Source organism: Halichoerus grypus, chromosome 2, assembly GCF_964656455.1.
Source record: "Halichoerus grypus chromosome 2, mHalGry1.hap1.1, whole genome shotgun sequence".
NCBI classification, from domain to species: domain Eukaryota; kingdom Metazoa; phylum Chordata; class Mammalia; order Carnivora; family Phocidae; genus Halichoerus; species Halichoerus grypus.
The window spans coordinates 32,443,370-32,458,309 of NC_135713.1; the positions used below are offsets into that span (position 1 = coordinate 32,443,370).

At 41.3% G+C, this 14,940-nt stretch overlaps 1 protein-coding gene across 1 annotated transcript in view; it reads right to left on the reverse strand.

Annotated features, from left to right (window-relative positions):
• Positions 1–12,726, reverse strand: part of PLCXD3 (phosphatidylinositol specific phospholipase C X domain containing 3) — a 163,329-nt gene extending 150,603 nt beyond the window's left edge. The window contains exon 1 of the mRNA XM_036068454.2: positions 12,169–12,726. Within this exon, the coding sequence (XP_035924347.1) occupies positions 12,169–12,271 (103 nt within the window). The 5' untranslated portion in view covers positions 12,272–12,726. The remainder of the gene's footprint in view (positions 1–12,168) is intronic.
• Between the last annotated feature and the right edge of the window lie 2,214 nt (positions 12,727–14,940).

Genomic DNA, 14,940 nt, shown 5'->3' on the forward strand with positions numbered 1-14,940 from the left:
ACACATTCTTATTAAGCACACATGGAACATTCTCCAGGACAGATCACATGTTAGGCCACAAAACAGATCTCAAGGAATTTAAAAGATTAGAATCACATCAAGTGTTTTTTCTGTCCACAAAGGAATAAAACTAGAAATCAGTAGAATGAAACTAAAAAATTCTCAAATACATGGAAACAATATACTCTTTAATAACCAATAAGAAATCTGGTTAATTTGGGTCAAATAAGAAATTAAAAGGGAAATTAGAAAATATCTTGGGACAAAGGAAAATGAAGACACCACACCAAAACACATGGGATACATCAAAAGCATTATTAAGAGGGAAATTTATAGCAATAAATTCCTTCATTAATAAAGGAAGTCTTAGGGTGCCTGGGTGGCTCAGTTGGTTAAGCATCTGACTCCTGATTTTGGCTCAGGTCATGATCTTAGGATTGTGAGATTGAGCCCCACATCAGGCTCATGTGCTGGGCATGGAGCCTACGTAAGATTCTCTCTCTCCCTCTCCCTCAGCCCCTCCCTGACATGCACGTGTGCTCTCTCACTCTCTCTCTCTCAAATAAATAAATAAAACGTTAAAAAAAAAAAGAATGAAGTCTCAAATAACCTAATTATAGACCCTCAAGAAACTAAGAAAAGAACAAATTAAGCCTAAAGTTAGTAGGAGCAAGGAAATAATAAAGATTAGAGAGTAAATCAATGAAATTTAGAATAGAAAAATAGAAAATGAAACTAAGAGTTGGTTTCTTAAAATTGTAAACAGAATTGACAAGCCTTTAGCAAGACTAAATAAGAAAAAGAGAAGACTTAAACAAATGAAATCAGAAATGAAAAAGGAGACATTACAATTGAGGCCACAGAAATAAAAAGGACTTAAAAAGACTAATATAAACAATTATATGCCAAACTGTATAACCTAGAATGGATAAATTCCTAGAAACACACAATTGACCAAGACTGAATCATGAAGAAACAGAAAATCTGAACAAATCTATAACTAATAGGAGATTAAATCAGTAGTCAAAAACCTCTGAACAAAGAAAAGCCAGAGATCGGATTGCATCACTGCTGAATTCTACAAAACATTTAAAGAATTAACACCAATCTTTCTTAAACTCTTCCAAAAAATTAGAGGAAGTAACACTTCCAAACTCATTTTGTGAGGCTGGCATTACTCTGATGCCAAAGCCAGACAAAAACACTACAAGAAATTAAAACTACAGGCCAATATCCCTGATGAATTAAAGATGCAAAACTCTTCAACAAAATAGTAGCAAACCAAATTCAACAGCACATTAAAAGGATCATACACCATGACCAAGTGAGATTTAACCCAAGAGTGCAAGGATAGTTCAATATTAAAAAGATGCAGAAAAAGCACTTGACAAAAACTCAACACCCTTTCATGTTAAAAACACTCAGCAGACTGTGAATAGAAGGAAATGATTTTAACATTAAAAAGGTCATATATGAAATGTCCATGATAATATCATATTCAAAGCTGAAAGTTCTTAGGAACAAAGCAAGTATGCCCACTCTTACCATTTCTATTTAACATAGTACTGGACCTAGACACAGCAATTAAGCAAGAAAAATAAGACATTCAAATAGGAAAGAAATAACTAAAATGAGTCCGCCTTGCAGATGATATGATCTAATATGTTGAAAACCCTAAAGATCACACATACACACACACACACACACACACACACACACACACACACACACAAACTGTTTGAATAAATGCAGTTAGTAAAGTTGCAGGATACAAAAATCAATATACAAAAATCAGTCTCATTTCTATATACTAAAAATAAACTATCCAAAAAGGAAGTTAAGAAAACAATCCCATATAACAGCATTAAAAAGAATAAAATATTTAGTAATAAATTTAACCAAGGAGGTAAAGGATTTGTGCTCAGAAAACTGTGAAACATTTGTAAAACAGACTAAAGATTCACATAAATGGAAAGACATCCCCTGTTCATGGATGGAAGACAATATTATAATGCCCAGGCTACCCAAATTGATCCACAGATTCATTGCAATCTCCATCAAAATCCCAATGATTTTTTAAATAGAAATAGAAAAAACAACTCTAAAATTCATATGAAACCACACACACACACACACAAAAACCCAAATAGCAAAAATAATCTTGAGAAAAAAGAACAAAGCTGGAGGACTCACACTTCTTGTTTTAAAACATATTACAAAGCTATAGTAAGCAAAACAGTATGGTCCTAGCATAAGGACAGACACATATATCAACAGAACAAAATGGAGAGCCCAGAAATAAACTTACACATATACAGTCAACTGACCTTTGACAAGGCTGACAAGGATGAAAGGATAGGCTCTTCAATACTATGTTGGGAAAACTGGATATCTATATTCAAAAGAATGAAATTGGACCCTTATCTCACACCATATACAAAAATTAATTCAAAGTAAATTAAAGATTTAAATATAAGACCTGAAACAGTAAAGCTCTTAGAAGAAAACATGGGGGAAAGGTTTCCAAACATTGGTCTTGGCAATAATTTCTGGTATAAGAGACCAAGGGCACAGATGACAGAAGGAAAATAGAAAAGTGGGACCACAAGCTAAAAATTTCTACACAGCAATCAAGCAATCAAGCAATCAATAGAGTAAAAAGGCAACCTATGAAATGAGAGAAAATATTTTCAAACCATATATCTGTAAGGGATTAATTTCCAACATATAATTAACTCCTACAACCAAATAGCAAAATGCCAAATAACTCAATTTAAAAAAATGGCAGAAATCTTGAATAGACATTTCTCCAAAAAAAAGACATACAAATAACCAACTGGTATATGAAAAGATGTTCAATATCAGTAATCATCAAGGAAATTAAAACTCACAACTGCAATGAGATATTACCTCATACCTGTTAGGATGGTCATTATCAAAGACAGTAACAGAAAACAAGTGTTGGTGAAGATGTGGAGAAATTGGAACCCCTGTTTACTACTGGTGGGATTGTAAAATGATGCAGGTGCTAAGGAAAACAATATGGCAGTTCCTCAAAAAAATAAAAAACAGAACTACTATATGACCTTACAATTCCATATTTGGGTATTTATCCGAAAAAACTGAAATAAGGATATCCAAGAGCTATTAGCACTCCTATGTTCATTGTAGCATTATTCACAACAGCCAAGACATAGAAACAAGCTAAATGTCCATCAATGGATGAACAGATAAACATAACGTGGAATATACATACAATAGAATATTATCCAGCCATGAAGAAGACGTCACATGCTACAATATGAATGAACCTTGAGGATATTATGGTAAATGAAATAAGCCAGTTACAAAAGGACAAATACTACATTCAGTAGTATCTAAAGTAGTCAAACTCATGAAAGCAAAAACTGGAATGGTGGTTGCCAGGGGCTGGTGGGAGGAGGAAATGAAGAACTGTTATTTGATGGATATAAAGCTTCAGTCATGCAAGACGAAAACATTCTAGAGGTATGCTATACACCCCTATACTTATAGCTAATAATACTGTACACTTAAAAACAGGGTAAATCTCATGTTATGTTTTTTAGCACAATATTTTAAAAAGTGTCATAAGAAGCCAAAGGAAGAGCATGTTTAAGAACAAAAGTGTAGTCAAACACATCAAATGATGCTGAAAGATCAAATAAGATGATAAAGAATTAACCATTAGCTTTAGAAAAATACAGATCACTAGCAACCTTGATAAAAACAATTTTAGTGCAGTGTTAGGGAAATAATGAGATTAGCATGGGCTAGAGAGAGAAAAGGGAATAATTTCAAGACAGAGGGGATGTTTTTACAAATATCACAGAGAACTAGCACAGTGGAGAGAAAGGCTGGTATGGAGCCAGAGGGCTTTTTTTTTCTTTTAGACAGGGGCGATAATAATATGTTTGTGTACTGACTAGAGTGATCCAGCAGAGGTAGAGAAAAATAGTGACACGAGAGAGAGGGGATGAATTTGGGAGTAAACTCTGAGGAGATTTGAGTGGATGGGATCCAGGCCACAAGTAGAGAAGGTGGACTTAGGGAGGGGCAGATCCAGGAATTTCTCTTACATAAAGAAAATGCAGAAATAGATGCAGGTAAGTTGCTGGGTTAATGGTGGGAAACCGAGGAAGTTCTTCTCTGTACGTATTTTTTTATATAAAATATAAGGTGATGTCATAAGTTTAGGGTGAGGTGGGAAGGCAGTGCTGATTTAAGGAGCAAGAAGAGATATGAAAGTATCATCTCAGAGAAAAGGAAAAGGAATTTAATGGAGATATGAAATAAGATATATGGTCAGAAAGTTCTAGCGAGTTGAGGCATCCAGGCCGTGTAATTTCTTCCGCCACACCCCAGTAATGTTTAGCTACTGAAATTTTCTGGGATTGGAATAGGTAAAAAAAAAAAAAAAAAAAAAAATAGAAGTTGACGGAGTTGAAGTTTTTCCAGGTAAGGAGAACAAAAGTGAGATAAGAGAATTAAGGACATTTTCAAGGCTGGTACTCTAATGCCAGACCCGAGGAATTTGAGCAGATATAAAGAGAAATAAGGACATGGCAGGGGCGGGGGTGATAAGGACTAACAAAACTTAGTTCTGTAGCCTTCCCTTCTAGCAACCTTCGAGTCAGTATTTTTACATCCCCTTGACCACCTTCTCCCACCCTCTCCCCTGGAGAAAAGCCCAGGGCTGGACATGGCAGGAGTGTGTTTAGAGCTAACTCTGCTAAAGACAGCCCTGGTCTTCCTTCTCCTCTTTCTCCTCCTCCCTCCACAGGGGAGTGTGGCCTGAGACATGCACTGAGTTCCCATTTGCCCATTAGGATGCCTTTGAGCGCATCTTCCTCTTTACCACCCCACAAACCAGAGGGGACTTCCAGGAAAGCCTAGTAGGCAACTAAAATTGCCATTCATCATAGTCCACTTTTCTTCGTGAAATAAATTCTCCAAGTGAATCAAGGAACACAACCATCATTTATAACATTGTCTAAGGATAAACATGGCTGCTTCCTAAAAATTAATTCACAGGAAGAATTCTATGTGAAACATAGTATTAGCTGGCATTTAAGATAAAGTGGTAACAGAGCTGTCCATTTCCAGGGTCTGTGATGAAATATAGGGACATAACAAGAGCGTATCTAACAATCAATGTGCCATCTGCTTCAGGACCTGGTCTCCGGAGGTGACTAATCCTGGCTGCTTCTCAAGAACGTTTAACCATCTCCTTCTGCCCCTCTTCCTGACCCATCTTCCTCTCTTAATAGAGCATAATAAAAGCATATGGCTCTAGAAAAAGCTTCTGGCAGAATTCCATCTGAAGCATGGTAAATTTCTCTCTCACTCTTCCCTGCCTTCTGGAATATAGGATTTAGATACTTTTCCGGCCTCCAATCTGAGATCCTAACCCACCCAAAGAAGGAGAAATAAGAGAATATATAAGCTTCTTGAGGGTGTCAAATGCTTGTGTCTAGAAGTTCCTTGAGTACCCATTAAGGTGACATGTTCTCCCGTTTCCCAGACTAATGCTTTTTGGTAAGAGGCGGTGTCATTGGTAGTAATAGGAAAAATTTCTAGATTAGCAGAGCTGACCCCTTTGATTAACAATAGTTAAAATCTGTGCATATATATGCATGTATGCATGAGATTTAACCTTTTCTTTAAGGCTCAGAGCACATCTCTTACTCTACTATTCTGCTTTCAAATAATGGAGGTGTTAGCAATTACTTTAGGTATGTCCGTTTATTTGGCTCTATTTATGTTGTCCCAGGCTTCTCCCCAGGAACAATATGGACCCCAACTGCTTTCCTACCCTGGACCTGTCTGGAGATAGGATTAGTTAGGTAGCACGCACCAGAGGTCTACTTATTGGGCAGGGGAGGAAAACAAGTCCCTTGGAAAAGTAGTGATATGCACTCTATGTGTGTACATACACACATGTGCACACAGAGAGCGGGCTAAAATTGAGAATAATGCAGAGTATAGAACAAAGTCTATTCTAAATATTATCCTCCATCCAGCCCTCATAAACTCCTATGTGAGTCCTAGGGTAAGGGTGCAACAACAAAAAAAAAAAAAAAGAAAAAGAAAAAAAAAGAATCAATATAAATTCAAAAAGCTCTTTTGTTGACATCCATCCTAGGCAAAAAGATTGAAGGGCTGTGTGTTGGCACTCAGAGCTCTAGCAGTGATGGCAGACAGGGTCAGCGGAGGTGGGTATCTGCAGCTTCCACAGTGGGGAACCCAGCCCTGGGAGCCTTTGACTACAGTGGAATCCAGGGCCCTTGTTACACACTAACATCCTTAATGTTGGGTCTCTGCAGACATAGCACGGGCCCTGCTGGGACTGCCAGCAGCAGTGGTATTTTAGGTATAAAAATTATGGAAGCACAGTTCCTCTAGATGTCTCATCAGCAAAAGTGACAACTCCTCAAAGCTTCCCCAAAACAGGAAGGAAGAAAAATGGCAGACACCATGTATGTAGTAGCCCCCAAAATCAGCTTATAATGCATACTTAAGAATTTGTCCAGAGGTTTTTAGAACTATTTGGAAGTCCACTAAAGAGGTGCTTGGGAAGAGTGAAAATGGACACTCTAACACGATTCTGATTTTACTTTGGGGTGGCAGGGTTTAGGAAAACCTACCTTCTGTGTCCTTGTGTCTTCATTTCTTAGCCTTCCCTCACGAATATTCCCTATATTACTGCTGATGTATGGCACTCAACAGTCTCATCCCTCTTCTTTGTAATTCACGCTTTCCATTTTGATTGGGTAGGGTTGGAATTAAGTATGAGAAACTCTAAGTAAAGATATGAAAAATTTTCGTAAGGGTAAAGTGTGTAAGCCTTAACATATAAACATTGTGTTATCCATTTTAGCAAATTGAGGGTTTTTTAAAAATGTCTGCTCATTTGGAACACTGATTATGCTCAATAACTAAAATTCCAGTAAGTTTGTTATAACCACATTCATGTTTCTATTCCATGTCAACCATGCTTCAAATAAATGAGGCATGGTTTGCAAATACAAACAAGATTGGTCATTTCCTTTTTAATTTAAAAAAAATCAATTTACTGGCTTTCTGATGCTGATTTTGCCTTCATGATACCACTTTTACTCAAGAGCAATATTGAAAAGTTTAGCTTATCGATAAATTGAATGACTCTGTAACCTATAAATACAACAATAGTAGCTGGGCCTTTAACACAACAAAGAATGAGACCAAACGGACAAAGATGCAACACAGGGATGTTTTCTAAATTGCCATTAGCGACCTCTAGCATCACCAAATGGGCTAATTTTAAGTGCTGTTGATGGCTGATAGCAGTACTTTAAGGAAATGAGGGGAAAGGTTTTACATTTATCACAGAGACCTAATTTGAACACTTAGGTAGCAATTAAGTCACATTTATGTTCAAGGTGCATGATGAACTATAATATGAGTTATCACTATGTTCCCAACCTGGGCCATTAGCCTTGAGTCAAATACCCACATTCTGGCTCTAAGCCTGATTATAAATTTGAACACTCATAAATAGACTGCATGGTCCAAAAGAAAGAGCTTAGTCAAAGATGTGTATTTAAATTTGGCTCTGCCACTTACATAAAGGATCCCCTTAGAGCTACCCTAAAGCAGTGTTTTTCCAACTATAAATGTGTATATAAGTCACCTCGGGTTCTTGTTAAGTGCTGATTATGATTAAATTGGTCTGAGGGGTGGAATCTGAGATACATTTCTACCTCTCCTGGTCCCTGGACCAACTGTGAGTAGCAAGGCCTTGGAGGTTTATTGACAGAACATGTAGAAAACGTGTGTACATGAGAAAACATTTTGTAAGCTGTAAAATGGCATCAGTATCACTTTATATTAATAGGTGGTGATTCAGTTCAGCTCATCAAGAAAAAGTCCTAGAATAAATGATGTTCCAGATATGTAATTTTTCTTTTTTAGCAAAATCAAAAACAAAACTGGAAATTGGAAAGGCAACACAAAAAAGGTATTCATCCTAAACAATTTTGTTGCTTTTTGGTTGCTCTCAAAGATTAACTTTGTATCACCATCCTAACTAAAATGATGGGAAAAAAAAAACAAAACAACCCTGCTTTTTGAAAGATTAGACCCAATTGTACAATTGGACCCAATCGTAGATTTGTCCTGTAGATGGTCTCATCCCAATCAAAATAGAAATAGTAAGTTACAAAGAAAAGGAAGAAGACAGCTGGCTCCAGAAATACTGGCAACAAGAAGAAGAGATCGTTGTGAGGAAAGAAATGAAAAACTAACAAAAGCAGACATAAGAACACAGAAATCAGAGCTGTATATAAACATCTAGTTTCTCTAAGTAAAACTGTTCTTTTTCATTGCCATCGGCATTTTCTGGAAGAAATGAACAAAATCATCAGGTATGATTATTGATCTCCAAAGCATTTCTGTGTTCCTTATCTAAAGCACAATCAACAATTCCTGTTTAAGTGTCAGTTCAAAAACTGACCCCTGTACACAGAGGACATGAAGAGACCAAAGAAAGAAGCAGGCCGCCCCAGGCTGGAAGGTGTCAGGTTTCATAAGCAAGGGAACCTACATGCAAGACTTGTTTTTGGGTGGCCGCGAGAAGAGTAGATCTTCACACGCCAACAGGAATCTTAAGACTTTATATAGAGGCCTTGCCTGGGTTCAGTCACGTGCACGGCCAGATGGTCTCAATAACGACTTAACTCTCTTAAGGCAGCGTCCTTGAAAGGGCTTCAGCTGTGGGAACAGTGGGTGGAATGCACATTTCTAAGGATAGGGGCGGGGGTGAGGAGCTTCTAATTGCTGGGGTCCATCTTTAGGGTCAGCTGGAGGTCTCAGCCTCTCCAGGAACTCCAACACCAAGGAAATATACACTCTCTCTGAGTTCCAATACCACAATATTTTGGCCAATCTTTCATTATTACATGGTCAGTTTGCTGTATTATGTGAAGATTTTCATCACCTATCAGAAAACGTATGGCAGAACCCTCCCGTGGAATAAAAAACACTTCCTGATCTTTCACATTTTGGACAGAATGACTCCTTATCGTAGACCTAGATCACCAACACCTTACCCAGATCAAGCAAAAAGCTTGCTTTCTCCCATGACGGGTCTCTTTACCGTGTTCTGGAGGCGCCATGATTATAAGGTTAGAACTCTCTGCAAATTCATCACACTCACTTTCATCTGAATTTTACCATTTGTCTTCCTGCTTCCATTTCTGTTTATTCTCTCTCACCTGTCTGTAGTGACAGGAAGCATCACTTCTTTGCACTAGCCCTGGGGAATCTGGGTCAGCTGCCCCAAATGGGTGGCCTCTTAATTAAGCTGCTCTTCACTCCCTGGTTGCTTCACCTAAGAAAACCTGAACTTTGAGGATGACCGAGCAGTCGTTCCCCTCCACAGAAACACTTGTATGGTGCATCAGGAGTGGTTTTAAATGGTGGAGATAATTACTTAATTCAAGCTGTAGCAACTGGCCAAGTAAACATGTAGCAGCCAGGAAGCTATTAGCATGATTTTAAGGCAATTATTCCATTAGTGTTTAATAGTCTCCAATTAGTCTTCTCTATCAAAGTTTGAATGTCTTTTTTCCTCCAAAAATTCTCACAGTTGAGTAATGCAGAAAAGTACCAAACCCATTTTTACACCTAGATTTTATACATATGGATCTACCAAACTGACTTTACAAAATCATGGGGAAATTCAGGGGTGTGGATTTTGTGAAACATGGCTGGTTTTTTTTTTCTTCTCAGAAGTACTGGGGGTAAGAATGGGAGGCTTTGTAGGGGAGTCACTTTGAGTATAATATTAAGAAGGGCTGGGAAAGCAGTGAAAATTCCCACTGCGTCCAATGCCACAACCCCTCTTAGTATTATACTCAAAATGGATCCCATGCAAAGCCTCCCAATCTTACCCCCAGTGCCTCTACTGGAACACAAACAGAATATCAAAGTCTCTGACCTCAGGTTTTCACTTTGTCCCACAGGGAGAAAAGGAAAATTGCCCTGTATCCTGCTAATGCCTAGTTCCTTGTCCCCTCACCCTGGTTAGTAGCTGTTGCTACTGAGCCATCCAGATAAAAACCCTAACGCATTTCCCTCGAAAATTCCTTGGAGACTTTCCCTAAGGACCACTTTGGGGGTCAGATCACTGATCTGATGGTAAATTACTTGCCCTCACTGAGCTGCAATTTTTACATCTATGAAGTGGAGTTAATGGTAGTAGCAGCACTGCCTCCTTGATGAGGTTTGGGGAAGGGTTCTGGTGTACATATGAGGGTTTTGAAAAGTCAATTACAGAAATGTAATAGAGATTCTGACATACGATCATACTATCCCTCCTAACTAGCAATGTGAACTTAGGCTTTTTTACTCCCTGTGTATCTGGCGAGTCACCTGCCAGAAGGCTGGCATCAGAGTCCTTGCCTTTATTACTTTCTATATGTACGGAAATGCTCAGGAGAGATCGTATGAAAGCAACTGTCTAAAAACCACATAAAGAGGAAGCAAAGACGATTGGAACGTGGAACTGTGGAAGTAAGAGTGAAATTTTGCCAACAAAGTTGTGCACTTTCTACTGTCTCCTTCAAAAGAGCAATCCCCAGGCTCACCCAGGTAGCAGGGTAAGTGCACAGTGGAGAAGTGGGGTGGTCTTTTCCTTGGAGATACCTGGGCTCTTGGGAGGCTACCTCTTGAAGAAGGGCAAAAGGAGACCGACAAACCCTTCCTTCAGGGATTGGCGCTCAGAGTGCAGCCTGTGCCTGTCATAGCAGCCAAACGTCCACTTGACTAACGACCATTGATCTGAGTTACTGATCAATTCCAGAGCTGCTGGTTAGAGCTTTTGGGGATTTTTCAAAGGAACCCTTCTCTTCCTCCCCCCCCCTTCCTCTTTATTGTGTCTTCCTCCAGTGGCTGAGAGGGGGCGCTGGATGGGGTAGATCAAGAGGAGACAGACCAGAAGGTTGAACTTGATAACCGGGCAGAGCTCGGGGCAGGGGTGGACTACCTGTGGGTAAATTGCCCTCTAGCCGGCTCCTGGGAGAATCAGGCATCTGCACCCTCAGCACAAGTGAAAAGTCAAATTGGTAACGAAGTATGGCCGTGTCCCCAGCGGTCACCGTACTACTCCGCCCTGAAACATCCCTCTCTCCTGCACACCTGAGTTAGGGGCTATTGCACGCTCCCGCCCCCAGAAACCTGCCTAGTCCTCTGATCTGAGCCGCGCGCGCCATGCTGAAGCCTCTGGACCCCTCGCGTCTCTTCCTCGCTTTGCCCGGACTTCCTTCCTTCTGGGCTGTCTGGACACTCGCATACTCCCCTTTCCCCTTTGGTTTGCCTGTTAATCCCACCCCTCCGCCGCTGCTCACGCAGGTTCCCCCGCTGGGCTTCTGTCCCGAGCAACAGACGCACGGTCCGCAAGGGTTTGCTTTCCTGACCCGGGCGCTACACGTTGCCAACAGCACCTGAAACAGAATCCCGACGGTGACCACCCGGCCAAGCCCGCCGGGTCCACGCAGACCAGGAAGCGGCGCCCTCCGCCCCTCGCTCCCTTCAGCTCCCGGTCAAGGGCAGCGATCACGCCGCCGCGGGTCCCTGAACTTTCCTCGCTCTCAGGGAAGCGCTTTGTCTCTTTAAAGGAGACTGGGGACGAATATTAAAGACTCGGGTAGGTTCTAACCGAGAAATCTACCAAATCCGCTCCATTCCGTGACAGGGATGGAGTCGGAGGTCCACGAGCCGGAGTCGAGCCCTCAGGACACCCGCTCGCGCTCTGTCACCCCACAGACCCTGAAGTCGCCCCCGCCCCCCCCCCAAGTCTGCGAGGAAAACCGTGGCAGGGGGGCTCCAGGCGGATCCTGGAGCCGAGGCATCCCCCTGCCCCAGCCCTCTCGCACAGCCTGCCTGCTTCCAAAGCCCAGTGCAACAGCAGTCACCTTGACTGGCCGCGCCACGGTCCCCAGAGGTTTGCAAAACGCCAGAGGCCCGAGGCTCCCAGGCACTCGCCTGGCCGGAGACCCACCCCTGGGGACGAGTTTCCGTCCCTCGGGCGGCGTGGCAAGTTACCACTTCGCGGCAGATAATGCAGGGCGGGGCAGGGGAGCGCCCCGTCGGCAGCCTCCGCGCGCCTACCTGGGATGGCTAAATTGGTGAGGGGGATGCTGTGGATGCTCTCCGGCAGAGTTGCCATCCAGTCGGCGAATTTCAGCTCGTTCTTCCCCTGAGACGAGGCCATCGTGCCGGTCGGCGTGCCGCGCGCTGGTCCCCGCACTCCTCGGCAGGCTGGCAGGCTGCTGCCGCTAATCCAATGTTTGCTCCGGCCCGGCTGGAGTTTACACTCCGCTCTGCGCCACACCCACAGGATGGCGCAGACACACGCTAATTTTAATAATTATTCAAAACACCCCATGCTCCCCTAGTGCCTCCGCCAGACTCCGCTGGAGCTTTTGTTCCTGACGTCCGCGCTCGGCTTTCTCCTCTCTCCCCTCCCTCCTCGACTCCCTCCTCCCGTCTTATCCCTCCTATGCGTCTCTGCCTTTTCTCGCCATGCTGCAGCTTTCCTTGTCTTCTTTTTAACTTGGTTCACCCAGCGGCTTTGCCCGTGGTTTTGCTCGGCCCTTTGATGTGACTTCCCGGTCCTGTTTGTAGGAAAGACAGTCTTGTGGTTGAACCTAAAATCCTAGAAGACTTGGGATGCTATCGCCTCCCGGGGAGCAGACTCTCATACTGGCTTTCAGGACTTTCCATTCTTACCAGAGAGCTTTCCTCTTTGTAAGCTACAACAGGTTGTGCCTCTCCTCAGCGAGAGCCCACAGCCCTGCTTATAACAAAATGGTGGTCTTTAATCACCACTTCGCCTAATTGTTGGAGTAGTTGACAAGTGTGCTGTGAGCAAAGAGCCGTGAATTCTAGTGGTTCCTACTTAATCCCTGGTATCCTGTTCCAGACATTTCAAGGTAAAAAGCACTTCAACCCCTTCGTTTCCTGGATCGTGAGAAATCGGTTATTGCTATGGAGAGAGCTGCCTGTGTCCTCTCTGTGTCATTTTTATGGCACTCAGGACAAGGTAAAGCCTGATGCTAGAAGAAAAATCGCATTTCCCAGTGACATACTATAATTATTGCCAGTAGCATTTGGTGGAATTTATTTGGCAACATTCAAAATGATTTATGCGATTGTCTGATTTTTCATTCCTTGGCAGACTGGAGAGATGTATCTCTCTCAGGAGAAATCACTCATTGAGCCTCCAAAGAACTGTCTTGGTCCACCTGCTCTCAGATGAGAAAGAGAAATCAAGTTTTACAAATGTGATGAGTCCAGGAGTGGCCTGAGGAATGTATAAGCAATGCACTGAAAATATGCTAGGTCTTTGCAACCCAAAGAATGTAGATGCAGTGGTGTGTAAATCCTGTTCCTAAAGTAAATGCTTTTAGTTTGGAGAAATGAAAACAAGGTAGGAGAGAGAGCTATAAAACCTGGGAATGATCATTTTACTTCAGTAAACCATACAACACCAAAAACCACAACTAAAGCTTGCTTATTATAGGAGGATGCAGAGCCCACAGAATATTTACTCCAAAAGGGATGCACTGTGAGAAAGATGGAGAGAAGAGATCATTCCCCACCCTTAGTGATCAAATTTTCCATTGCTTCCTAGAATCAATTTATAGCTTCAAGAGAACAAGGTAGGGTTATCGTTCAGAATAAGAAAGAAATGTCCTAGGATTTTTTTTTCCCAAGATAAATCTTAATATTCTTGCTATCCCAGTAGGAGCCCACAAACCCTTTTGATTAGAGTGAAAATTTAGCTCACTATAAGATTCTAGGTCAAGAGACCTACAAATACCACCCTTCTGACTAATGTCGGTGCTCTGTCGGCATCACGGCAGGCCCTTCAGGAGAGAACTCAGATCTGGGAATCAGTTGCTCTGTCTAAATAGTTTGGGCAAGTTTTCTAGTGTCTGTCAGCCCTGCTTATCTCCATTATAAAATGGTGATAATAACTCAGAGATTTGTGGTGAAGCTTCCAGGAAAGAGTGTATATGAAAAAGCTTTGTTTTCAGCAAAGCATCATACAAAATGTGAGATTTATGTTTATTAAGATAACGTATGTTTATTTCCTTCATTGCCTTTTCTATCCTCACAGAGCATTCATCTTCAGGAGAATGAAATAATTATTAGATCTTGGGAATATTTTTTAATAAATTATACTTTAAAAACATGCCCCGTTCAAGTATGTTGAACTTATGTGTCTCTAAAAGGTTACAAAGCTTTTTTTTTAAATGAAACCATTTTAAATGTTGAAGATAGTTGTCTTTATAAAGAACTGTATGAGGATGCAGAGAAAGGGGAACCCTCTTACACTGTTGGTGAGAATGCAAGCTGGTGTAGCTACTCTGGAAAACAGTATGGAGGTTCCTCAAGAAGTTAAAAATAGAGCTACCCTATGACCCAGCAATTGCACTACTAGGTATTTACCCCAAAGATAAAAATGTAGTGATCCAAAGGGCACCTGCACCCTAATGTTTATAGCAGCAATGTCCACAACAGTCAAACTGTGGAAAGAGCCGAGATGTCCATCAACAGATGAATGGATAAAGAAGATGTGGTGTATATACACCACAATAGATACCTATAGATATATTATACAATAATACAATAGAATATTACTCAGCCAGCAGAAAGGATGAATACTTACCATTTGCATCGACGTGGATGGATCTAGAGGGTATTATGCTGAGTGAAATAAGTCAATCAGAGAAAGACAATTATACGGTTTCACTCATATGTGGAATATAAGAAATAGCACAGAGGATCATAGGGGAAGGGAGGGAAAACTGAATGGGAAGTCAACAGAGAGAGAGAGAGAAAAAACCATGAGAGACTTTAACTATAGGAAATAAA